Source organism: Ceratotherium simum, chromosome 16, assembly GCF_057802395.1.
Source record: "Ceratotherium simum simum isolate JZ-2026a chromosome 16, ASM5780239v1, whole genome shotgun sequence".
Taxonomy (NCBI): Eukaryota; Metazoa; Chordata; class Mammalia; order Perissodactyla; family Rhinocerotidae; genus Ceratotherium; species Ceratotherium simum.
The window spans coordinates 29,445,754-29,472,052 of NC_141915.1; the positions used below are offsets into that span (position 1 = coordinate 29,445,754).

The following is a 26,299-nucleotide window of genomic DNA, read 5'->3' on the forward strand; positions in this document are numbered from 1 at the left end:
GGAGCTTGAAGGTGTGCAGGATGCTGGGGCTAATGTACCATAGGAGCCCCAGGCAACAGTAGGACCTCACCATAGCAGGGTAAATACTACTCACCTCTATTTCATTGATGATGAGAGGCGTGCCAGAGAAGTGAAGGGACTCATCCAGGCTTTGAATAAGTGGGTGCCAGAGCCAGGGCTGCAGCCCAGGTCTGACTCCTGGGCTCTTCCCACAGGAAGGCTAAGTGCCTCCCACTCTCACCCCACCAGTCAGGGGACCTGGAGGCCCCGGCTGCGCTGACCTTACCCAGAGGGTTGTTTTAAAAGAAGAACACATGAATATGTATTGGGCAGCCACACAAGGAATATTCTGGAGCTGCCCCTTCAGAGGCCTCACAGGCTTCAAGGATTACCCTAGAAGAAGAGGGTGTTTCCCAGAGTGGTTTCTGGAAGGGACATGAACTTGAGCTGTAGGGGAATCCAGGCTTGGACTTGCTCCCTGTTTGATCCCTTGGCACCACCCCAAGCCCTCTCTCCTGCCACTCCACAGCCACTGCTTGTTTCCCCAGGAGCCCCTTGCCTCCTCCTTTTCTTTGAGAGCTCTTTGAAATCCCACCGAACCATGCCTTCTCACCCCACAGACTCATGCACATGACATCTTAGTGGTTAGACACATCTGGACTGTAAGCACATTGTTACTTATTTGGCAGTGATTCCAAGGCCTGCCTTCCAGAAGGGAACAGTGTCACTGGCAGCATCTTTTGTCAATCATCAGATGTTTATTGAGCGCTTACTGTGTGCCGAGCACCACGCTGACACTGGGAGACACTCAGAAGCAGGCTGAAGTCCTGGCTCAGGAGCTTACAATCTAGTTTGAGAGGGCAGGAGGAAGGATAGGGGTGCAAAGGCTTCAGCCAAGACTTGTTCCAGGGAGAAGATCGGTGACATCTGGCAAGCTAGACTGGAAGGGCATCTCAGAGGGTCTATGCATGGCAGAAAGGAGAATTTCCCCAGGCAGAGAGGATGGGGTGGGAGCAGTGGGATTCAGTGGCAGAGCTGGAAAGGCTGAGGCGGCTGGCCTTGGGCTTGAGCGAGGTCTGCATCTGGCGAGTGTAGAGAGACCCAGAGGAAAAGAAGTGCTGGGGCTGGGGTGTGGCAGTCTCAGGGAGAGCTCACTGAACTTGCTTGAAATGGCATCGTGGACAAAAGGGAGCTTTACTGCACAGTCTGAGAGGCCGTGGAGTCCAGGCCCCTAATTCTCCACTGAGGCCCAGGGTGAGAGATCCAGCTTCTCAATGGCTGAGCAGTCCACAAAGCCGTGGGGGTAGCTGTTGGCCCGGAATGGGTCCAGTGGGACCTTGGTGATGTGGGTGTTGTCACAGACAAGGCGTGAGAAGGACACTTTCTGTAGAGAGTCCCGCTGCTTCTCAGTGAAGACGCCAGGGTTCTCCCACCAGAACCTGCAGAGACAGAGGCAGAGTCTCTCTATACAGCCTGGCTGTTGGCCCCTCCCCACTGAGCCAAAGGGGAAGGACGTCATTGGGAACATGCTGAGGTCTGAGGTAGTCCTCACGAAGGACACTGGGACACCCACCTCAGAGAAGGGTCTGCCCTCCCCCACCCTCCCCACTGATGTCTCACTTGCCTGTCTCCATCGCGGATCTGCTGGAACTGCTTCCCCAGGAGGCAGGCCAGGAGAGACCCCACCCGGCCCCTTTTTACCAGGGGCTCAGCAATGCCCCCCACCCAGATGTCAATGTTGTCAGGGGTCCCGTAGAGATCCAGTAACTTCTTAGCCAGCCCCTTGTTCTTCAGCACATCGTCCAGCTCCTCCAACGTCTGGGGTTGTGAGAGGTTACAGAAGCCTCTCCAGGAGTTGTACCCTAGGGCAGAGAGGCTGAAGCTGTCTCATCCCAGGAACTTCTTGTCCACAGCCCCCCTTGGGGACATACCCACTCCAGCTCCATCAGCCCCAGAAAGTCTGGACTCATGGCCTTTGGGATGGGGGAGGTGACGATCCATTGTTTTATATCTGTGGCATTTCAGTCTCGAGAGGGCTAGTAGGTTATATGGTGCTTACTGTGGGTCCAGGCACTATTCTAAGCATTGTACAAATATGTGAACTGAAGAACAGAGATATAAGTAACTTGCCTAAGGTCACATAACCAGAAATGGTGCAGCTGGGATTTGAACCCGAGCAGTCTGGCTCTTAATTACAACATTAAATTGCCTTTCATGGGTACAAAAGAAAGGTCCAATAGTCATTGGTTTCTCTCTCTTCTCCTTCTCTTAATCTTTTCTGGGCTTCTAAACTGGTTTTACAAGTCAGTTGTTGATTTCTTTTTCATTTGAGGAGCTCCAAGATAGCACCAGATATGTTCTCTTGTCTCTGCATTAGGGAGAATGGAAGATTCTATTTCACAGATGAGCACAGTGAGTTTTAAAAACTGGCATCTCTGCTTTCTGTTTTAGAATTGATCACATCCTCAGGGTTATAGAAGAGAGTCCCCTGGAACCCCAGTCCCTAGGCCAGGCCAGACCCCAGGCCCACCCACCAGGCATCCCGTGGTCCCGGCAACGCTGTATGTTGATGGCAGCCAGGTCAAAGCCGTGGATCTTGTGAGTGGGCTGGAAAAGCTTGTTGCGCAGCTCTCCTGTCATCATTTTATTCTGATTCATCAACTTGGACTTCTTGGCCAGCAGGCCCCGCACCAGAGGGTCAATTCCACCTGCAAGGGAGACCCAGAGGCCATCCTGGGGATGGGGGTAGGGTGGGGACATCTTGCACTGCTAGCCCCTCCAGACATTTTTCTCTCAGGGGAAAGTAGGGCCAACTGCATGTCTCAGGCTGGAAGCGGGGAGAGAAGAGCACACTGCAGCCTGCAGGCTGTGCTGGGGCATTGGGGGCAGTCCAGACTGCCTACCTAGGGGGTGGAAGAAAGGGGCATTCCTGGGATGATGCATGAATATAAGCTTCAGGATTTTTTCCAAGCTCTAATTCAGACAGTTGGCTCCTTCTCCTTCCATCTGTTCCCCTGAGGAACTTTGCAGCAGGGGAAGAGGTGGCAGAAGTCTCTAGAACACTGCCGTGACTTGTCAGGCCTTCAGGAAAGCCAGTTTCAACACAGCCCAGCCTAGGATAAAGGAGAGCGGGGTCTAACTTTTGGCACTTGATGGAGGTGGAAGGCCCTAGAGGGGAGCAGAAAAGAGCAATTTATTCACCAAACCCATGAGTTCCTTCTACAGGGGTCAGAGAAGCCTGAGGCAGGGAAAGAGGTAGGGAAAATCCAGGCACCTTAGGGGCCAGAGGAGGCTTAATAATAATAAAAATAACAATGAATTATATAATTATATAATCATATATCTCACTTAATTTTTTGTATATCCTAGTGAGATAGGTACTATTATTGTCCCCATTTTACAAACGAGGAAACCGAGGCTCAATGAGGTGAATTCACTTGTCCAAGGTCACACAGGAAGTGCCTGGAGTGTGACTTCCAAGCCAGGTTTCCCCAGAGGCAGGCTGCAGAGTGAGACAGCCAGGTGCCAGCGCTTCCCTGAAAGGACATACCGTCTTTGACCATCCTCCAGGTGTTGAAGAAGAGGGTGTGCAGGGGGAGCTCTGGTTCTGGCCCCCATGGCTGATAATTCTCATCCAGGCGGAACACAGTAGAGGGGACCTCCAAGTGGCCAAAGCGGAAGGCGAAGGTGAAGACATTGGAAATTCGGGGATCCACATTATTGTTGTAGCCTTGGTATGGAGGGATCCACTTCTGCATCTCATCACCTAGCACAATGGGCAGGTAGTCCCTAAAGGTGATAATCTGGAAGGAGAAACAAGTCATGAGGAAAGTGAGAAGCGTGAAAAGCCTTAAACCTCCGCAGAGTAAGGTTGGAGAGGAGCTGCAGTCAAGAAGGATGAATGGTCAAAAATCAAGGATGGCAAATGGATAGCATATGTGCCCAATTTCTCTTCCTATGACCACGCAGACATTGCTAATTGATCATGGCATTCTTTCTGCTAATCTCTCATGATTTGTTTCAACACGGGCTCTACTGATCAGTCATTGGATTGGCACTAGATATGTACTCTCTTTGTCATCTTTGGTCTAAATTTCTGACTTTGAAGCTTAAGTGACAGTCCTTGTGTGTCACCTTAACATAACAATGTCATATTAATAAACTTCTCCCCATAGGCCAGGGCGAAAGGAATGAATAACCACAGGAATGATTCACATGGTAACCAAGGGAAGTTTGTTCAATCTCCAGTTCTTTTTTTTTTTTCTTTTTTGTGAGGGAGATCAGCCCTGAGCTAACATCCGTGCTAATTCTCCTCTTTTTGCTGAGGAAGATCGGCTCTGAGCTAACATCTATTGCCAATCCTCCTCCTTTTTTTCTTCCCCAAAGCCCCAGTAGATAGTTGTGTGTCATAGTTGCACATCCTTCTAGTTGCTGTATGTGGGACGCGGCCTCAGCACGGCCGGAGAAGCGGTGCGTCGGTGCACGCCCGGGATCCGAACCTGGGCCGCCAGTAGTGGAGCGCGCGCACTTAACCACTAAGCCACCGGGCCGGCCCACAATCTCCAGTTCTGAAAGAAATGCTGCACCATGGAGAGATCAGTTTCTGGTTTTGTTTTACTCAAAACAGTGAACTAACATAAATTGATAAATTTTTGAAAAAATAAAAAATCATGCCATCATGTAGCAAATAATTATATTAATTTTTTATTCTTTCTAATCTTTGTCTAGATGATACACATTTTTACATAGTTGTAATCCTAGAGAACGCACACCTCTGCATTCTGCTTTTTCACTTAACATTTCTCACATTTCTACCTAGTTCACAATTATTATGTAATTAAATGTGTATAATATTCTGCTGCACTCATAAGTCCTTCTCTTATTGCTTTACTCTTAGATTGTTTCCAATTTGCTCAGCAGCATAGACTCTGGGGAAGTCATCCTTGGAGAGGCAGTCTGCTCCTCAGGCTGTGGGAGGGAGCAGGAGAGAGAACCTGCCTCTGGCCACAGTGGACTGGTCCAGCTGTGGCACCAGACCAAGTTGGTCAGATTCTCTCTCTCAGGATCGTAGATTTTGGACACAGCTATTCTAGACTGCTTCTGATGGCGCTTGATCTGAGGGGACAGGTGGGGTCATATGGTTTGTCATTTTCTACCACGTGTAGAAAAGCAGAGAAAATCCGTTTGCGGAGAGAAAGTGGAGAACAATGGAGAAGTGAAGGGAGGACCAGAGAGGAGGGAGAGACAGAAGGAGAATAGCTGCTCTAATTCCAGATAGTTTCCAGTCTCTGGCTCTAACCCTTGCTGAGGCCCAACTATACTCCCTGCTCTGGGGTTCCAGGAGAAACTCTTATTAGCTTCCATTTGACACATGCGTAGGGTTGAACCAATACTGAATATCTGAACTAGCCTGAGTGGGTTTCTTTTCTTGTAGTCCAAAAAGCCTTGTTATAGATAGAACCGTGTCCCCCTCAAATTCATATGTTGAAGCTCTAACCCGCAATGTGACTGTATTTGGAGACAGGGCCTGCAAAGGGTTAAATGAGGTCATAAAGATGGGGCCCTAATCCAATAGGACTAGTGTTCTTATAAGAAGAGGAAGAGACATCAGGATGATGCACACACAGAGGAAAGACCACGTGAGAACATGGTAAAAACGTGGCCATCTGCAAGCCAAGGAAAGAGGCCTCAAGAGAAACCAAATCTGCTAACACCTTGATCTTGGACTTCCAGCCTCCAGAGAACTATGAGAAAATGAATTCCTATTGTGTAAGCTACCCAATCTGTGATATTTTGTTATGGTGGCCTGAGCAAACGAATATAAGCCTTAACTCGGATAATGTTTAGGTTGATATTTTTTATTCTTTGGATGATTTCCTACAAACATCTCCAGCAGCAAGACTTCTGGGTCCAAAAAATTTTTTTTTTTTTTTTCCTGTGAGGAGATCAGCCCTGTGCTAACATCCGCCAATCCTCCTCTTTTTTTTTTTTTTTTTTGCTGAGGAAGACGGCCCTGGGCTAACATCTGTGCCCATCTTCCTCCACTTTATATGGGACGCCGCCACAGCATGGCTTGCCAAGCAGTGCGTCGGTGCATGCCCGGGATCTGAACCAGCGAACCCCAGGCCACCGCAGCGGAGCGCGCGCACTTAACCGCTTGCGCCACCGGGCCGGGCCCCAAAGATTTTTTATAAATATTGACTTCTGGAGATTTTGAGAAGAAATAAATGGAAATAGATCTCTTTGATTGTTAAAAATATGTGCATCGGGCTTCTGCTTCCAGAACAAGATAGAGCAGACTCAGTTTTCCTTAGTCTTCCCCACTAAATATAACTAAACACCCTGGAAATTATTCAACAGACAACAATAAATAGACTCTGAAAGCTGGAAAGAAGGTGGACTGGCTGAGGACCTTAAGACTTGAGGAATGACAACATAGTGAGTTCCAGACTGGGTACATGAGAGGCTGGCAACCTGGACCCTCTAACTGGAAGAGACAAAAGAAGCCAACAAAAGCCTTCTCTCTATTTCTCCAAAGGACTGGGACAGGGGAAGTCCAGCAGAGACCTAGTAAAGAGACACCAAACTCACTTCACAACCCAAGCTCTTGGCCATCCCAGCCTTTAATCCACAACCCAGGCTGGTAGATGGTTTGATCTGCCTGCAGCAATGTCAGCCGTGAAGCCCTGTGTCTCTCTGTTCTTCACCCAATGGCATAAAGAGACCCAGGTGCAGTAGCTTCTGCTCCACTGGAAGGTTGTTCAGCAATAGGAGGCAGCCAGGAAAGTACCTTCCCGCTCTTCAGACAGCGTCAGCAGGGATTGAGTGGGAACCCCAGAAGCACCAGAAGAATGAAGTAGACCAGAATAGCTTTGCAAAGGCTCAGGAAACTAAACTGTAATTGGAACTAAAGCCCACAAAAATATGCCAGAACCTACATGCCAAACCTAAACAGGGTAACTACCTGCTTAAGTAGGTTTAAATAGAATCAAGAGTCTCCTAAAATAATAACTAAAATGTATAGGATACAATTGAAAATCACTCATAATACCAAGAACCAGGATAGTCACAATTTGAAGGAGAAAAGACAATCAACTGATGCCAATACCGACACGAATTAGATGTTGGAATTATCTGATAAAGATTTTAAAGTACTTGTAATAGATATGTTTCAATAATCAATTATAAGTTATTTTGAATCAAATGAAAAAACAGAACATCTCAGCAAAGAAGTAGAATTTATTAAAAAAAGAAATGAATTGAAATTATATAACTGAAAATACACTGACTAAAGGAAACAAAAAACTTGTTGGATAGACTCAGTAGTAGGGTGAAGATGACAGGATAGAATTGAAGACAGATCATTAGAATTTAATTAATCTGAACAACAGAGAGAAAATACACTAAATAAACACTAGACTTAAAAAACCCCCCTCAGGGGCCGGCCCCGTGGCGTAGTGGTTAAGTGCGCACGTTCTGCTGCTGGTGGCCTAGGTTCGGATCCCGGGTGCGCACCTACACACTGCTTGTCGGGCCATGCTGTGGCGGTGTCCCACATAAAGTGGAGGAAGATCGGCATGGATGTTAGCCCAGAGCCAGTCTTCCTCAGCAAAAAGAGGAGGATTGGCATGGATGTTAGCTCAGGGCTGATCTCCCTCACAAAAAAAGAAAAAAACAACAACAAAAAACCCCTCAAACACAGCCTCAGGGTTTTGTGGGACAATAACAAAAGATCTAACATTCATATTAATGTAATCCTAGAAGTAGAGGAGAAAGGGGGTGGGACTGAAAAAGTATTTGAAGAAATAATGCCTGAAAACTTCCCCAAATTGGTGAAAGACATACATTTACAGATTCAAGAAGCTGAATGAATTTCAAACCGAATAAATCCAAAGAAATCTACTCCAAGACACATCATAATTAAATTTCTGAAAACTTAACACAAGCAAAAAGTCTTAAAAAAAGCCAAAGAAAAATGACACATACCTATAAAGGAACACCAAATTGAATAACAGAGAATTTGTCATCTGAAATCATGGAGGACAGAGGGAAGTGTCACCACATTTTTCAAGTGCCGAAGGAAAAGAACTGTCAACCCTGAATCTAGTATCTGGTAAAACTATTCTTCAAGAATAAAGGGGAAATAAAGACATTTTTAGATGAAGGAAAACTAAGAGAATTTATTGCTAACAGACCTATCCTCAAAGAATGACTAAAGGAAACTCTTTAAACATAAAGAAAATGATAAAAGAAGAAGGCTAGGACTTTCAGAAAGGAGAGAAGAACAATGTAATGAATAAATCAGAACCCGGGCCGCCAGCAGCAGAACGCACACACCTAACCGCTTGCGCCACCAGGCTGGCCCACTGAGAACAACTCTTAAGAAAAATATACAAAGCAATACATGAAAATCAAAATGGACCTGCAAAAAGTGTTCAAATAGGGGCCGGCCTGGTGGCACAAGCGGTTAAGTGCATGCGCTCTGCTACGGTGGCCCGGGGATCGCCGGTTCGGATCCTGAGCGCGCACTGAGGCACTGCTTGTCAAGCCATGTGGTGGTGGTGTCCCATAAAAAGTGGAGGAAGATGGGCACGGATGTTAGCCCAGGGCCAGTCTTCCTCAGCAAAAAGAGGAGGATTGGCAGATGTTAGCTCAGGGCTGATCTTCCTCACCAAAAAAAAAAAAAAAAGTGTTCAAATAACCTTCATAAGGGCAAGAAAACAATAACAATAGAGGGAAGAGAAACAGGGAACAAACAGAAAACAAATAATAAAATGGCACATTTAAACCCTACACATCAATAATTACTTTAAATGTAAATGATCTAAATACACCAATTTAAAGACAGAGATTGGCAGAGTAGACTTAAAAAAAAAGTAACCCAACAATATGCTGTTTACAAGAAACTCACTTCAAACATAATGACACAGGTAAGTTGAAATAGATGGAATAAGATATATCATGGAGACATTAATTTTAAAATGCAAGAGTGGCTATATTAATATTAGATAAAATTAGCTTCAGAGCAAAGAAAATTACTAGGAACAAAAAAGGACATAATAAAAAAGGATTTATTCATCAAGAAGGTAAAGCAATCCTAAATGTTTATGCACCAAACAACAGAGCTTTAAAATACATGAAGCAAAAACTGATAGAGCTGAAAGAAAAAAAAGACAATTTCTTAATTATAGTTGGGGACTTCAACACCCTACTCTCAGCAATTGATAGAACTACTAGACAGAAAATCAGCAAGGATACAGAAGAACTGAATAGCACCACCAACCAACAGGATCTAAATGACATTTACAGAACACTCCACCCAATGGAGCAGAATACACATTCTTTTTAAGGACCTATGAAAAATTCAACAAGATAACCATACCAGGGTTATAAAACAAACCTTAACAAATTTAAAAGAACTGAAATCATACAAAATATATTCTCTGCCCATGATGGAATCTAACTAAAAATCAATAACAGAAAGGCAACAGGAAAATCTCCAAATACTTAGAAATTAAATAATATACTTCTAAATAACCCATAGGCCAAAGAGGAAGTCTGAAAGAAAACAAACAAACAAACAAAAAATACATACTGAATGAAAATGAAGATACAACATATCAAAATTTGTGGGATGCAACTAACTCAGAGCTAAGAGGGAAATTTATATCACTAAATACTTTTGTTAGAAAAGAGGAAAGCTCTCAAATCAATAATCTAATTCCCACCTCAACAAACTAGAAGGAAAAGCAAAATAAACCCAAAGCAAGCAGAATAGGCTAAAAAAGAAAAAGTCATATGATCATATAAATTGATGCAGACAAACCATTTGACAAAATTCAACATCTATTCATGATAAAAACTCTCAGTTTTCTAAGAGTGTTTTTCTCAGGATTCTACTAGGAATAGAGCAGAACTTCCTCAACCTCCTAAAGAGCATCTACAAAAAATTTACAACTAATATTATACTTAATGGTGAAACATTGAATGCTTTTCCTCTAATATTGGGAAGACAAGGATGTCTGCTCTCACCACTCTTATTCAACATAGTACTGGAAGTTATAGCCACTATAATAAGGCAAGAAAAAGAAATAAAAAACATGGAAATTAGAAAAGAAGAACTACAACTGTCTTTATTTGTAGAAGACATGATTGTGTATGTAGAAAATCCCAAGGAATCTACAGAACTCCTAGAACTCATTGAGTTCAGCAAGGTCATAGGATACAGCATCAACATACAAAAACCAATTACATTTTTATATACTAATAACAAACAAGTGGAAACTGAAATAAGAGATGTAATACCATTTACAATTCCTCCAAAGAAAATGAAATACTCAGGTACAAATGTAACAAACATGTACAGGATCTGTATAATAAAAATTACTAAGTGCTGATGAAAGATCCAAAGAAAACCTAAATATTTGGAGGGACATATTGTATTTATATACTGGAAAACTCAACAATGTAAAGATGTCAATTCTTCTAAATTGATCCATAGTTTTAATACAATTCCTATCACAATCTCAGCAAGTTTTCTTTGTAGACACAGATAAGCTGATTTTAAAATATATATGGAAAGGGAAATACCATACAATAGCCAAAACAATTTTGAAAAAGAAGAATAAAGTGGAGAGAGTCATTCTTCCTGATGTTAAGACTTACTATATAGCTACAGTAATTAAATAGACACTGGTGTAGGAATAGACACATAGATTAATGGAGTAGAATACAATGCAGAAATAGATTCACATAAATATGCCCAAATAATTTTTGACAAAAGAGCAAAAGCAATTCAATAGAGAAAAAAATAGCCTTTTCAATAAGTGGTGCTGGAGCAATTAGATATCCATAGGTGAAAAAAGTGAACCTTGACCTACACCTCACACTTGATACAAAAATTAACCCCAAACAGATCATAGACTTAAATGTAAAACATATACTTCTAGAAAAAAAAAGGAGAAAAACCTTTGGGACCTAGGATTAGGGAAAGAATTCTTGACACTTAACACCAAAAGCACAATCCATGAAAGGAAAAAATTGATAAATTTGATCTCATCAAAATTAAAAACTCTTGCTCTGCAAAAGACCCTATTAAGGGCCGGCCCTGTGGCTTGGTGGTTAAGTGCGCGCGCTGCGATGCTGGTGGCCCGGGTTCGGATCCCGGGTGCGCATCGAGGCACCACTTCTCCGTTCATCCTGAGGCCGAGTCCCGCATACAGCAACTAGAAGGATGTGCAGCTACGACATACAACTATCCACTGGGGCTTTGGGGGGAAAAATAAAATAAATAAAATCTTTAAAAAAAAAAAAAAAAGACCCTATTAAGAGAATGAAAAGACAAAGTACAGACTAGGAGAAAATATTTTTTTTTTTGTGAGGAAGATCAGCCCTGAGTTAACATCCATGAGCTAACATCCATGCCAATCCTCCTCATTTTGCTGAGGAAGACTGGCCCTGGGCTAACATCCGTGCCCATCTTCCTCCATTTTATATGGGACGCTGCCACAGCATGGCCTGACAAGTGGTGCATCAGTGCATGCCTGGGATCCGAACCCGGGCCACCAGCAGCGGAGTGTGCGCACTTAACCACTACGCCACAGGGCCGGCCCCCATAGGAGAAAATATTTAAAGTCACATATCTGATAAAGGACTTGTATCTGGAATATAAAGAACTCTCAAAACTCAACATTAAAAGACAAAGTATCCAGTTTGAACATGGGCAAGATATATGAACAGGTATTTTATTGAAGAGGATATACAGATGGCAAATAAGCACATGAAAAGATGTTCAATATGATTAGCTATTAAAGAAATGGAAATGAAAACCACAATCAGATGTTACCACATACCTATAAGAAAGGGTAAAAAAAAAATAGCGATGCCACCAAATAATGACTGGGATGCAGAGAAACTGGATTATCCATTCATTGCTGGCAGGAATGCAAAAATGGTCCAGCTACCCTGGAAAATAGTGTGGCAGTTCCTTTTAAAACTAAAAACGGACTTACCATACGATCCAGCTATTGCACTCTTGGGCATATATCCCAGAGAAATAAAAACTCATTTTCACGCAGAAATTTATGCACGAATGTTCATAGCAGCTTTACTCATAAGAGCCCCAAACTGGAAACTATCCAGATGTCCTTCAATAGGTGAATAGTTAAACAAACCATGGAATACCACTTAGAAACAAAAAGGAATGAACTATTGATAAATGCAACATCTCGGATGAACCTCAAAGAAATTATGCTGAATGTAAAAAGCCAATGTCAAAAGGATATATATATACTGCATGATTTCGTTTATGTAACATTCGTGAAATAACATAACTACACAGATAGAGAACAGACCAGTGGTTGCCAGGGGTTAGGGATATGGAAAGGGGAGGGTGGATGTGGCTATAAAAGGGTAGCATGAGGGAGTCTTGTGGTGATGGTAGAATTAAGTATCTTTATTGTTGTCGTGGTTACATGAAGCTACACGTGATAAAATTGCATGGATACACACACACACACACACACACACACACACACAAAGAGGATTGCATTTTTAACTGGTGAAATCTGGATAAGCTCTATGGTTTGTATCAATCTTATCTTCCTGCTTTTGATATTGTATCATAGTTATGCAAAATGTTAGCACGGAGGGAGGCTAGGTGCATGTATATATATTTTTTTACAACTTCTCGAGACTCTACAATTATTTCAGAATCAAGTGTTTAAAAAACATGTGCACGGTTAATATCAATATATCAACCTTGCTAAGTCTCTTCTAGTTAGTCAATCAGCCAACTAACAATAGCAATTGACTATGTCTGAGACATGTGGCTTAGGTGTAGAGAATTTTAAAAGAAGATAATCCAGGCCGGCCCCGTGGCGTAGCGGTTAAGTGCGCGCGCTCCGCTGCTGGAGGCCTGGGTTTGGATCCCGGGCGCGCACCGACGCACTGCTTGTCAGGCCATGTTGTGGCGGCGTCCCATATAAAGTGGAGGAAGATGGGCACAGATGTTAGCCCAGGGCCAATCTTCCTCATCTAAAAGAGGAGGATTGGCGTGGATGTTAGCTCAGGGCTGATCTTCCTCAAAAAAAACAAAAAACGAAAAACAGATAATCGAATCAAAATAACCAAAATAACCAATATGTAACAGTCCCAAGAGTGATCTCAGTGATGCCAGCGGGGCAGGCACACCAAGTGATGGACAGATGAATGACTCTCCAACACTCTGCATGCAGGGATTCATTTTGGGGCAGAGAAGCTGAAGAAACAAAAGGGAGAGCTTAAGAGAATGAGACACTGGGAAAGTGGGAGCAGAGGAGAGGAAGGGGGAAGTGGAGGTGTGGAGAGCGGAGGAGGTAGCTGGAGATGCGGCAGCGAGCAGAGGGCAGAGCCAGCAGGGGAAGCCGGGCAAGCGTGTGTGGCAGTGCTCCCGGGCCTCTGTACCTGCACGAAGGCTCCCAGGATTTTCCGGGCTTCCTGGTAAAGCTTCTCTGCATCCCACTGAGGATTGAGTTTCTTTAGTTCTCCGGCCAGCCGGTTGTGCTCTCGGATAAAGAGGGTGTGGGAAGTAGCCAGCAGGATCTGCTCCGAGGCTCGGGAATCCCCTGAAAGCCCAGAAGGCAGGAAGGTGGGATCCCCCTGAGCAGCCCCCAAACCCAGTTACCTGCACAAAGAAATAAATGAGGGTGCCCCAAAGACACCCTCTCCTAAGCCCCTCCTTCCAGTCAACTTAAGGGAAGTCGGGTGGAAAGGGGTCGGGGTCGGGATTCATAGGTTTGACTCTCAGCTCTACACACACACTTTTTAGCTGTGTGACTTGGGACAAATTACCTAACGTTTCTAAGCCTCAGTCTCCATATCTGTGAAAATGGGGATAATAAGGCCGACCTCACAAGATTGTGATAAAGACTACAGATGACATTGAAAAGTAAAATTTTGCTAATTACAATCCCAACTGCCCTCTCCGGCTTGGCCGTACAAATAAACGAGGGGCTTTTTGTTGTGTGGAGCAACCTTGAAGGTTTTAGGAATGCAGTCGAGGCTAGGAGCCTGGGTAGGGTTGAATTCCTCTATGTAATAAAGGAGAAGAATCTAGAGATGGGGCTATGGGGAGTGAGGGAGGAACGGGCTTGGGGGGGGGTCAGTGAAATGATAAAAGACCAGGTGTTTCACAAGAGACTTCCTCTTGTGTCCTCTAATCTTCAAGAAAGTCTATTACATTTACAAATGCTTGGTCTTACTGGATACTTTTGTGGAAAACAGGAAAGGGCTCAGTTTTGTGTCTAGATTGGTGTGAGACATGTGTGGACACAGAATCCAAGCGATCTGAGCCCACGGACCAGCCTTCTGCCACATCTGGGTGGGCAGGGGGTTTGTCACGAGAGAGTGGATTTTTGCAAGTGGGAAGGCCTCCACAAGCCAAAGGCAGAGAGGACCAGGACAGCCCGAACTTCTGGAATGAACAGAATTGGGGGCTTTGGTTGTGCACCGGCTGTGTGAAGTGAGGGCTTTGTGCCAAATTTATAAAAAGCCTTAAAAATATACATTCCTCTTAATCTAGAACTTCCTCCTCTAGGAAGTTATCTTAATAAAATTATTAAAAATAAGCACAAAGATTCATCAACAAGGATGTTCATAACCTAAAAAACAACAAGAAAAAATCACAGAAAAACTAGATAGAGCTTAAATGTCTCCAGACAGGGTTGATAAAATAAATTACGGTAATTTATGTCATGGAATACGAGGCAGCCATTAAAAATTGTGTTATAGAAGAATATTTAATGATGTGACCTGTTAAATGAAGACATCAGGTTATAAAGCATCATTTAGAGTGGGACCTCAATCTTGTAAAACAATGTAGAACTATATGATAGAAGAAATACTGGAAAGATACACATTAAATGTTAACAATGATTATCTGTGGGTGGATTTTGTGGATTTTCTTAGTGCTTTTCTGGACTTCCTTGATATACATATATATATATATTTATTTTATTTTATTTTTTTTACAGTGAACACGTGTTCTTAGACTCTATATTCATCTGGGCCCTTCTGCCAGTCCTGGACCAGTGCCAGAGGCAGTGGTGGCTTGGTGTGCATTTTTTAAGAAGATGATGAGAAAAAGCAACGGTAAAGCTTCTCTGGAAGCTGCCTAGTGGTCTTGTGAGGTTTTTCTGGCCTCCTTCTGCTCTCAGTCCTCAGGATAATCCCCTTGTCCTTGGGCCCCTCTGTTGCCAGCCTCGACTCACCTGCCAGGAAGCAGGGCACGCGGGCAGTGGTGTTGATGAACTCGCAGGGGCTCGGCTTCTTGCTGACAAAGGGCAGGTAGGCCAGATCGTGGTCCCAGACCTCCTGGTTGACGGCCATGAGGCCCAGGGGGCTGCTGAGGTTGCGGAGGCGGCTGGCCAGGCTGGGCTCAGGGCCGTACACGAAGCTGGCGTCCATGAAGGAGGTCAGAGCATTGATCTGCTCTCGGACCAGGGACTGGTAAGGTGGAGTGGGGCAGACAAACCCGGCTCGGAAGAAAGGCATGCACTTCCCTTGAGTCTTCAGCTTGGGGTCATTGGGCGGGAACTGCAGAGAGATTGGGGGTGGGTGACGGGGCAGAGGTGGCACAGCTGGGCCCTGGCAACCTCTCCCCAGGGCGGAAGATACAGCTGGATGCAGCTGGAAAAGATGCTGATGGCGCCTTCCTGGGACCCTGGTACCAAACAGGCTTCAGATGCCTCCTGCTGACACTACACATCCTGGACCTGCAATACCCTGAAGTTCATTATATCCCGCTATATAAAAGGGCTGAGGGGAATCATTCAATCTTTCATAGCAAAGGCTCCAAATTTTTGGTGGGGAGGGAGTCCTGAGATCCCTGGATAGGGAAGCAGGACATGAGCTGGAAGGGTTTGTTAATAATTACTACTAACAACAACTACCACTGATGTATTTTGGACCTACCATGTGCTAGGCATTATGCATACTTTTTCTCACTTTGGTCCTCGTGAAACCCTGTAAGGTAGATAATTCAGTCCCATTTTACAGGGGAGAAAACTGAGGCTCAGAAAGGTTATGTAATTTTCCCAAGAACTTACAAACCAGAAAAGAAAGATGTGAGACTCACATCCAGATTGACCTCACTCCACAGCTCCTGTTCCTTTTTTTTTTTCTTTTTTTGTGAGGAAGATCAGCCCTGAGCTAACATCTGATGCCAATCCTCCTCTTTTTTGCCGAGGAAGATTGGCCCTGGGCTAAGAACCATGCCCATCTTCCTCTGCTTTATATGGGACACCGCCACAGCATGGCTTGACAAGCGGTGTGTTGGTGCGCACCCGGGATCCAGGCCTGCGAACCCTTGGGCTGCTGAAGCAGAGTGCACGCGCTTAACTGCTACGCCACCGGGCTGGCCCCACAGCTCCTGTTCTTTATACCACAGCACATAGCCTTGATTTGTTGTTTGAGTAAATAAATCACTCTCTAACTGTAAAATTCATAAATAAGAAGAGAAGGTGCACCATTGCAAGTTCCTCTCCCTTCCTTCTGGAAACTCCCACAAATCCTTGCTGCTCACTCTGATTCATCTATCAAGTTTCAGCTCTTTCTGAGAGTAGCCTTCTCAGACCGCAGGATGACTTACAGCAGCGTTCCACAAACTTTACTGTGTATGAAATTAATCTCCTGGGGATCCCGGGAAAATGTAGATTCTGTTTCCCAATGTCTTGGATGAAGCTTGAGGTTTTACATTTCTAATAAGTCCCCAGGTGAGGCCAATGCTGCTGGGCAAGGGATGCAGACAACCCTCCCCAAACTTCCCAATTTTGCCATTACTGGTTACTTCCCACACAGGCCCCTTGTCCTTGAGGGAAGGAACAATGTCTTACTCACCTGTGGATCCTGGCATGGAGTAGAAGATTAATGTCTATTTACTGAATAAATGGATGAGTGAATGAATGCATGTGTGAGGCTTGGGAAGCTGTCAAGTCAGCATTCAAGGTCTACCAAGAGACCCTAGCTGACGGGCTGGGAACATCTGCTACATGAGGGAGGCAAGGGGCTTGCCAGGGACAGGCAGCTGAGCGGCCTACCATGATGGGGAAACAGTTGTCTCCCTGGATACAGTACTCGTCACACTGCGTCTTGGAGTACTCACTGCTCCCCAGCTCGGTTTCGGGAGCAAAGTCCAGATCGTGGTCCACAATTTGACCCCACTGCATGAAAAGCAGGGATCTGTCGCAGTCCAGCACATCCTCAGTCAGGTATCCTATAACCTGGTTGGATACCTCACGGGCCTACAGATGGAAACAGAGGGGGAGGGAGGTTTAGAGGAAAAAGTGCTTTGAGGATTCAGATTCAACTACAGTTTATGGAGTACCTACAATGTAACAGGTACATTTAATCCCCACGACAAGCTTGTGAGGTGGGTGGCATCACCCCCATTTTGTAGACAAGGAGACCGAGTCCTAGAGAGGTAAGGTCAATTCTCCAAGGTCCTGCAGCTACAAAGGGGCAGGGATGGGACTGAATGCGGGTCTGTATGACTTGATGACTTGCAAGGCCAGTGCCCTTTCCACCAAGGAGAGGGAAAACAAAGACAGGCTGCCCCTGAAGTAAGTACTACAGGGAGGTGCCAGGTTTTCTGGGAATGGGAGAGGGGCTCTGGGGAGGGGTTGCCAACTCAGATGACACCAGCAGATAGGACCTCCAGGCAAACACCAGCTGATGCACTCCAGGGGCTGGAGCAGGGTAAGCTCTAGCAGGATGGGGCGGGGAGGCCATCTGCCTGGGAGACCCCAGGGTATCTGGCCTGTGGGCTGGGACGTGACCACCGTGGGGCTGGGCTCTGGGCTCCGAGATCTGCTGCCCTCTAGTGGCATTTTGGGGGAACATCACCAGGGAGCAAGTCCAAATCTCCATCTCTCTCCTGCGACTCCGTTGCGCGTCCCTCTGTCCTCCCACCTATTTCTTCTTCTTCCTTTCCATGTGTGTTTGGGGAGTGCATCCTCTCCCCTTCCTCTTCCATCCTTCACTCTGCTGCTCGGGGCTCGCCCCCACCCAGGCCCGCCCTCACCAGCGGGAGAGGGAAGCCGTTCCGCGTCTTCGCCGGCGTCCACCCGAAGGGCAGGGAGAGCCCGTCCTCGTACTCAGCCGGCAGCCAGCGCGCCAGCTCCCTGTTGGCGGCGCCCAGCGCGGGATTCCTCCTGAAACCGAGCAAGACCCGCCCTCAGCCTCCGCCGGTCAGCTCCGAGGTTTGCTTCTCCGCAAACCCCACGGGATCCCATGGGGAAGGACTGGGAGCCTCTGTTCGAGGGAAAGAGAGCGCGGAGGAGGTGCCTCTCATACGTGGGATTTCTGAACTACTCTCACCACCCGAAGGCGCGGGGCTCCTCTGCCCTGGGGAAAGGTGCTACTTCCAGCGGGTTACAGTGGTCTTTTTAGAAGGTGAGGAAGTTAGGGGAGGGTTCCAACAGAACAGATTCCGGTGAGACGCAAGTCCAGGAGGGTAAGGCAGTGGGAGTTCTGCCTGGAATGCCCAAGCTGGAAAGCCCCTGGCTGGGCAGGTGGGCTGGGCAGGTGGGTTGGGCGTACCGCCTCACCTGTTATTACAGTCTCCCGTAATGGTGCGGTAAGGGCTGTTCTCGTCGCATTCCACCACAGGAACAGAGGCCCCACAGCCCACCTCCGAAGAGAGTGCAGTCAAGTCCAGGCCGGGGTCTGAAACAGAAGGCAGGCCACAGGGGCTGAGTTCTTTCTCCATTCTGAGGCACTGGGGGGAGGCAGGAAACGGAAACCAGGGCGAACTTACATTTTCTGGAATACATTCTATGTTCTAAGTAAGCATTTCTCAGGCAGTTTCTCATTTAATCCTGGCAACCCATTCAAGTAAGAATTTTAATTCCTGTTTTACAGAGTAGAAACTGAGACCATAGTGCTCAAGAGACTCGCCCAAGTCCACACAGATAGTAACTGCGAAAGCCCCCAGAATTGTTAGTAATTCTTTATTTATCATTTGAATCAACAGATCTCTTAGAATGAAAATACCCCCAAGAGGTTAAGTACACATTAGTATGAGTTGGTTTAGTAAGATTGCTTTTCTTCTAAAATTTCTCTGACATCTAAAGTACCAAGAAGCAGAAATCTAGATAGGAAAGTCGTGGAGAAGGGACAGGTCATTTTTAAGTGAGGGGCACTGTGGTCTTGGGAGGAGTAACATCGTGGGGGCTTGAGGCATCAGAGGCTTCCATGTGGGCACAGAGTGGAGAGAGCTGCCCACCTCCTAATGCAGCCTCTGATCCATCCTGGTGCCTGCAATGAAAGAGAGGTGAGGGAATCTGGCTCTATGGGGGCCTCTCCAAGGGGATCATCTGTGAAAGCTGGCAGGGGCCAGGGTTCAAACCACAGCACCTTTTGGGTCTCAGAATCCAAAGTGCTCCCTACTTCTCCCTACCTTGTTCCAGTTTCCTTCTTTTGGATCTTTGGGATGTGCCCAAGTCCTAGGCCAAGTATCTTCCCCCACGTGATGTTTTCCCAGGGAGAACCTGCAGCCTCTTCCTCTGGTCAGGACCAAACCCTTTCCTCCATGACCCTCCGTGAACTGTGACATTTGGTAGGGTTGGGGGTGGAGAGGTTGGAGGAGGGCACGATCGATCCATCAGCTCATTGTTTCAGCACCGTGTTACCCAGAACAAGATGCAAATCTTATCTCCTGTGACATAATCCCAGTAAATCCCCTTGATACAGGTGGCTTAAATGTCCCATTCACAGGCAGAAGTGGTGACACTGTGGTTTGGACAGGGAGCCCAAGTTTACTGACGTTAGTACTTCCTCTGGACAGAGGCCTTACAGATGGTATTATACAAAGAGCATGAATGTCCCCTCATTTGGAGTTGGCAATGTGACCTTGCTGGGCCTAAGTTCCTTTCTCTGCAAAAGAAAGCCTAGCTGTCCTCTCAGCCCCTCCTTGCTCTGCAGGTCTACTATTCTAGAAGGGGGAGACAGGAGTGCCTCTCTGAGGAGATGGCTCCTAACGGGGAATAAAGCTTTTGGTGTCTTCTGCTCTCTCCTGCAGAGAGATGACCCCTTCCTGCCATCAGAGGGCCAGTGGGTTTTCTGTACCTGTGGTGTTCGTCAAGGCCACTTCCCGCCTCAGTCTCTTTAAGGACTCCTCCCACACCTGCCCGTTGCGGATGGCCGTGCGCGTCCGGCCTTTGGCATGCTTGAGGTACTCGGAGAGTTGTCGAGTGGTGGGTGCCTCAGAGGTCATGGCCGTCTTCAGCCTACAATGGAGAGCAATGGGGAAGTCATGACCGGGCCTCTCAGCTCCAGCCCTGTAGAAGGGATGTGGAGAGGTGTGTGTATAGGGAGAGCCAAGGGGGGTGGGTGGCACGCAGGAGACGAGCACTTCCTGTGTTCTCAGGAGCTTTCCCCGTTTCTCTTCTGATGCCTCTGAAAATCTCTTCTGGGAGGAGGAAGCTACAGCGTGTCATCAAGCTTTGTTGGGTCCGGGTCTGAGGGAAAGCAGGCAGATGGACATGAGCGCTTCCTGAATTAGAATCAGAGGGTTGCTGTGCTGGCTACGTCAGCATCAACTGGGGAACCTCAAAAATACTCAAAATCCAGGACGTACTAATTCAGACTGAGGAACCCCTGACATGTAGCCGGCCTCTCACTGAGCCTGGTGGACTGAGAATTCTAGAAATAACATGCTGATGGGCTTTCAGTTCTGCCCATGAAAACGTCCTTAATGGCACCTGGCTCTAGAGTTAGTGTGGAGGTTGTTGAGATGTGGGCTGTGGCTTCCAGCCTCTTGCTGACCATTTCTTGGGTCAGATGTTCAGCCTTTTTATTCTTAATTCCCATGTACAAAATGAGAAGCCAAAAACCCTTTTACTAAGAATTTGGTGACAACACAGAGATGACTGAGGGCAAGGTGGTGTCAGAAAAGTCCCTCCATGAGAACTGTCTACCCCTCCCCGTGCCTCAGTTTCCCCATGTGGGAGATGAGGGGTTCTATGAGATGATCTCTATGGCTTTAAGCTTCTGAAATATTGGAAGTGGCTCAAATTCGCACGAAAGACAATGCTGCTTTTGGGGTACAATTCACTGGCTGTAACACATGGCCTGTCACTATAGATCAGGGTATTAAGTCTATTTCAAGTGTGAGGGGCACGTGTCTCAACCTGGGGGGGGGTCCATGAGCGAGTGGGGCAGGCATACGATTGTAATGATTGCACTCCAATCATCAGGCCTAGCCCTTCCACCCTCTCCCCAACTCGATAAAATGCACCCCAGAAAATAAGCCAGATTGTCTTTTTGCTGCTGTTGCAAGAGACATTTGGCCCAGTGGCCCAGACTGCGGCACTGTCCACTATGGTAACCACTAGCCACATGTAGCTATTTAAATGGAAATTCATTAAAATTAAATAAAATTAAAAATTCAGTTCCTCAGTGGCACTAGCCACATTTCAAGTGTAGTTAGTGGCTCCTGTATTGGACAGCACAGACATAGAACATGTCACCTTGAAGACAGTTCTATTGGACAGCACTGACCTAGGGTTTGGGCCTAGAGGCAAGGTTTGAATCCTGGTTCCACCAGGATTGGTTTACTGATATGATCTCTGAGTGACCTGCCCCTCCTCTGCGAATGGGAATCATAGTATTCCTTACATCGGGGCCTTGTGTGTGACCTCTGAACACACTGGCTGGGTCTGACTCTTGACCATCACTTACTAGTTGTGTGCCTTTGGACAAGTTACTCAACCTCTCTGTACCCAGTTTCCTTATCCATAAAATGAGGAGCATGATAGTAACCTTAGGTTGAACCATGCTATTTGATCATTTTGACCTTGAAAACAGCTATTTCATATAGTTCACTCAAGCACTTCATAGGATTTGGGGAAGGAAGGAATATAAAGTACCTAGAGCTGTGTGAAGCACAGAATAAACACGTGTTAGCATCAGCGCCATCGTCATCATCAGCCGGGTCCCAAAGGGGCCCCTACCACATGAACAAAGAAGGTGGGATGCTGGGCCTCCCAGGGCTCCACCTGAAAGGCCCCCTGCCAGGGTCCGGGTGCTCCTCCCTTCCTCCCCTGCCCTCCTCTGCACGGCTCTCCTGCCTGAACGCTGACTCACCAGGCACTCGCCTCCTGCTTTGCCTCGGGGCTGGGCTCCAGGGGAGCAGGCAGGGCTTTGGAGGGACTCTTTTTCCATCTCCAGGCCTCCACCCTCGTCCTCTCCCGTCTGGACGGCCGCAGCAGCCTCCTATCTGGGCTCCTGCCTCCACTCCTGTCCCTCTCCCATCCATTTTCTACAGGGCTGCTGGAGGGAGCTTGTTAGAATGAAAAGCAGACCATGTCACTCTCTGATTAAATCACTTTGTTGGCTTACCCTGGGACATGGATGAATCCATCTGCTTCCTGCATACATGCTCCTAATGTTGTGCAATCCTCACCTCTACCTAGTTCCAAAACATTTTCATCACCCCCAAAGGAGACCCCATGCTCATTAAGCAGTCATTCCCCATTCCTCCCTCCCACCCCACCCCTCAGCCCCTGGCACCCACTAATCTGCTTTCTGACTCTATGGCCCTTGGGGTCCACCTTTCTGTCCTCACCTGTGCTCTCTTGCTTGCCTACCACCTCCACCAGCACTGGCCTTCTTCCTGTCTCCTAAGCACCCTAAGCTCTTTCCTGCCCCAGGACTTTTGCCTGTACTGTTCCCAGTCCCTGGAATGCCATCCCCCTGGCTCTCTGCATGGCTGGCTCCTTCTCATCCTCCATGAGGCTTCCCTGATCCCTGTACCTAAAGTAGCAACCATTGCTCTGTTTATTCCCTTCATTGTCCTTATCACAAATCACAAGTCGCTGGATTGTCCGTTTCTGCCCTTGTGTAGCAAGATGTTTAAATGTGATTCTTTACATCTCCACGAGCCCCTTAAGTCCAAGAACGACCTAGTGGGGATGAGTTCCAAAGCAGGGCTAGTCGTCCTGTGTACAACTTGCAAAGGAGGTGATGAACACCGATTTTGTGGCTTTTGTTCTATCCCCACCTTGGGGCTATAAAAGGATTAAAGTTAAGGAGAGAGAAAGAATTTTCATTTGGAAATAGTTGCTGAAATACCAGGCATTTCCCTCCCACCACCATGGGGCTTCCTGTTAGCTTTAACTCTAGTGACAACGGCCTTAAGAGGAGGGCTCGACTGTGTGTCCTGGAGTCGTGGCCCGTGGTTGACATCTGCCCAGAGCCAAAGAAAGGAAGTGGTGGCTGGCGCTGTGCACCTGACACCAGCGTAAGCCAGACAGGGCAGCACTGGGCCCTGAATACGCACATTCTCCAGCAGCAGGGCAAAGCTTTCAGTCTCCGGAGACTGCCTAAAAGGAACCTGGCTCAAGAGGGTGTGGAGGGAGAGGGAGTGAGCCGGATGCTTCCTTCCGGGCTGAGGGCTGGAGCCATATAAGCTACAGGCCAGAAACTTCCCTGGGTCAGGGAGTTGGCAACAGAATCTCTCAGAGAGCTGGAAGGTGCCCAAGGAGGGAGCTTCTGACCCCCCATGAGGTACTAAGTTGTCCAGGTGACTTGCCATCCTGTATCTCTCCTCCCTCCCCAGCTGAACCCCTAAGGAGTCAGAAACTTGGGCTGGGGGAGAAGGAGGAGCCCAGGAGAGAGGGACAAGCAGACTGTGCTCCCCTCTCTCACTATAAGCCTAAAGCAGCTCTTAGCTGAGGGAAGTGAGCAGCTCTGGTCTTTGTCTTCTCATGCTGACATTTAAATTCCTGAAAGGACACTGCTGTTGGGACTAGGAGTGACCAGAGTACATCTTGTCATCTAAAGTCAGCAAAAAAGTGATGGGTCTGCTTGAGAGGTCGTTCAAGGGCCAAGGAGGAATGAAGCCCCTAGTCTGGTGGAAAGGGACAGTGAAAGGAAATAATAAGGTTGTCTTCTGCTCAATACAATGGTTGCTCTTGGTTGTCTGCCTCTCTAGCTCATGTATGGGCTTTCTAAGGGCAAGGACCCAGTCTGCATGGCTTATTTCAGGAATCCCAGCTCCTGCACGTGGTTGGAGTGTGGCTGACTCTGCTGGTGCCCTGCGGGATCGCTATCCTCAAGTTCCCTAGGTCCTTTTATAGGGCTGGTGTGCTCCCCTAGCTGCTGAGGGAGCAGCTGCTGAATGCTCACACCCGTAACCTTCTTGGGCGATTACTTCTGAGCCAATGGGGCTGCATGGCTGGAGGTGCCTGGCAGTTACACGGTGTGTCATTCCCCCCACCCCCAACCCTGAGCCTGCTGCACATCTGACTGATGTCAAGGAAGCATTGGGCAGATGAAACCTCCACTTCCTTGCTCCAAGGTGGGACAGGCTCTGAGGTGCAACCTATGCTCCAGATCTCCCTGTGGAGTCAGCTGAGGCTAGACCTAAACCACATCCTTGCTTAACTTCCTCCTTTCACCCCTCCAGCTTCACTCCCTCACTCAACGACAGCTCTCCTGAGAGTGCTCCCTAATAAGTCAGCTGCCCCTAATAAGACCTGGAACCAGGTCTCAGGTTCTGCTTCCAGGGAACCTGACCTAAGTCAGTTAGTATTAGTTGAATGAATGGACAGCTTCTACCTACAGCCTTTCTGAAACTCTGGAAAGCATGACCCAAGGAAACACTCAGCCACGTGGAAGAAAGTGTTTATTGGATTAGATTAGACATCTTCTTCAAGGTAATTTATAGGCTGAGGGTTTTAGGAGTTGTGGGCTGGTACTCCTACTTGCCACATATGCGGAGGTGGAAGGGCAGGTTATATAATTGCTTTGGCTCGTTGGTTTGTCAGGTCTGGCCTAGATGTGCTTGTTGTTAACAGGAAGCCTCGGAAGGGAAGTATGTTGTGTGTATGCATCTCACCTACCTGGTCCGGGATTCCAGGAAGGCCTTGTTGACTTGGACCTTGACCTGATTCACAGCATCAGAGATGGCAGTAGTCCTGGGAGATTGCTCTTGGAGGGGAAGAAGCAAGGAGCAGGATATCAGACGTCACTCTTTCAAGATGCCCTTTGCTTCTGTCTCCCTTTTTCTTAGCCATTACCCCCATCTCTCAAATCTGAGCAGGTAGAAGGTCAATATTAGCAAACATTCACAAGAATCTTCAAGGAGAAAAACCACAGAATGGGAAGAATTCTCTCCGATCCTCAGTAAGATGTCAAAATTGCTCTTCAGGAGTCCACTAGAATACCCAGCGATGGGATTAAGAAGGTATGCAACCGCTCAGGTTGGCTCAGGCTACTGGGCTAAAGGAATTTTTCTGGTTCTTGGTGAGGTGGACCCTTAAGTAAGATCAAAGGGCTTAGCTGATCACCAGGACCCTGAAGTAGAGAAGGGGGTGGTGTAGGGTAGAGGTGGGATTCCTTGTATTCATTCATATTAGGGTCTGGAGCACAGGGGGCAGGATGCATTCTGTGAACAAGTGGAGTGTAGTGTTAAATAGTATCCCCCAAAATACATGTCCAACCAGAACCTCAGAATGTGATCTTATTTGGAAATAGGGTCTTTGCAGATATAATTAATTAAGATGAGGTCATACAGGTACAGGGTTAGGGTGGGCTCTAAATCCAATGACTGGTGGTCTTTCAACAAGAGGAGATGACACACACAGAGAAGAAGTGTGTGTCATGCCTCCATGTGAAGATGGAGGCAGAGATTGGAGGAATGCAGCTATAAGCCAAGGAGTACGAAGGATTGCCGGGGGCCACTGGAAGCTGGGAAAACACAGGAGGGATTCTCCTCTAGACCCTTCAGAGGAGCATGACCCTGCTGACACCTTGAGTTTGGACTTCTAGCCTCCTGAACGGTGGGAGAATAAATTTCTGTTGTCTTAAGCCACCCAGTTTGTGGTCCTTTGTTACAGCAGCCCCAAGGAAACCAATACAGGGAGACACTCACCTCTTGAGGCGGACGCTGCAACCTGGAGCAAGGTCAGCGAAGCTACAAGGGCTGGGAGATGGACAAGGACCCGCATTGCTGAAATGAGACCCAGGGTCACGGGGTGAGCCGTATAGAGCTCCCATGCGAGGAGATGAATCACAGAAAGGGGAAGGTAAGTCAGAGAAAGCCCGGGGAACACCAGACACGCTAATGTTGGGACAGAAAAGGGGAAACCATGATAACTAACTAAGCATCTGCCATCTGTGCACGCCTGTGCTGGGTACTGGGAGACATGGAAAGAAGCAGTGGTGGAAGGGAAGGAACTCAGGCTTTGGGGTGAAGAGGTCCTGACTTGTGGTTCTGCATTTTTTCTAACTAGCTCTGTGACATTGGGCAGGTTACTTA

The 26,299-nt window shown here is 47.0% G+C and overlaps 1 protein-coding gene across 2 annotated transcripts; it reads right to left on the reverse strand.

The window, feature by feature from the left end:
• Positions 1-1,221: 1,221 nt before the first annotated feature.
• LPO (lactoperoxidase) lies at positions 1,222-25,997 on the reverse strand. Of its 2 annotated transcripts, XM_014790869.2 has the most exons (12): positions 25,913-25,997; positions 24,882-24,969; positions 20,104-20,264; positions 18,585-18,702; positions 18,059-18,188; positions 17,076-17,279; positions 15,249-15,573; positions 13,444-13,604; positions 3,551-3,803; positions 2,535-2,708; positions 1,625-1,862; positions 1,222-1,439 (listed from the first exon to the last, which is right to left on the reverse strand). In XM_014790869.2, exons 1-12 carry the CDS (start codon positions 25,986-25,988, stop codon positions 1,232-1,234), a joined length of 2,136 nt encoding a protein of 711 aa, XP_014646355.1. In that variant the 5' UTR covers positions 25,989-25,997; the 3' UTR covers positions 1,222-1,231. The 2 variants fall into 2 exon arrangements, with proteins under 2 accessions (XP_014646355.1, XP_087297056.1); XM_087440930.1 differs by lacking the exons at positions 20,104-20,264; positions 24,882-24,969 and having other exon boundaries at positions 25,913-25,988.
• Between the last annotated feature and the right edge of the window lie 302 nt (positions 25,998-26,299).

What these genes read in the sequence shown, in the direction of transcription:
- LPO (XM_014790869.2), bottom strand. Translation starts at nt 25,988, where the DNA reads ATGCGGGTCCTTGTCCATCTCCCAGCCCTTGTAGCTTCGCTGACCTTG. An exon ending in TTCCTGGAATCCCGGACCAG is followed by an intron (nt 20,265 to 24,881) that starts GTAGGTGAGATG and finishes TCTCCATTGTAG; the next exon opens with GCTGAAGACGGCCATGACCT. An exon ending in CAGATCCGCGATGGAGACAG is followed by an intron (nt 1,440 to 1,624) that starts GCAAGTGAGACA and finishes CTGTCTCTGCAG; the next exon opens with GTTCTGGTGGGAGAACCCTG.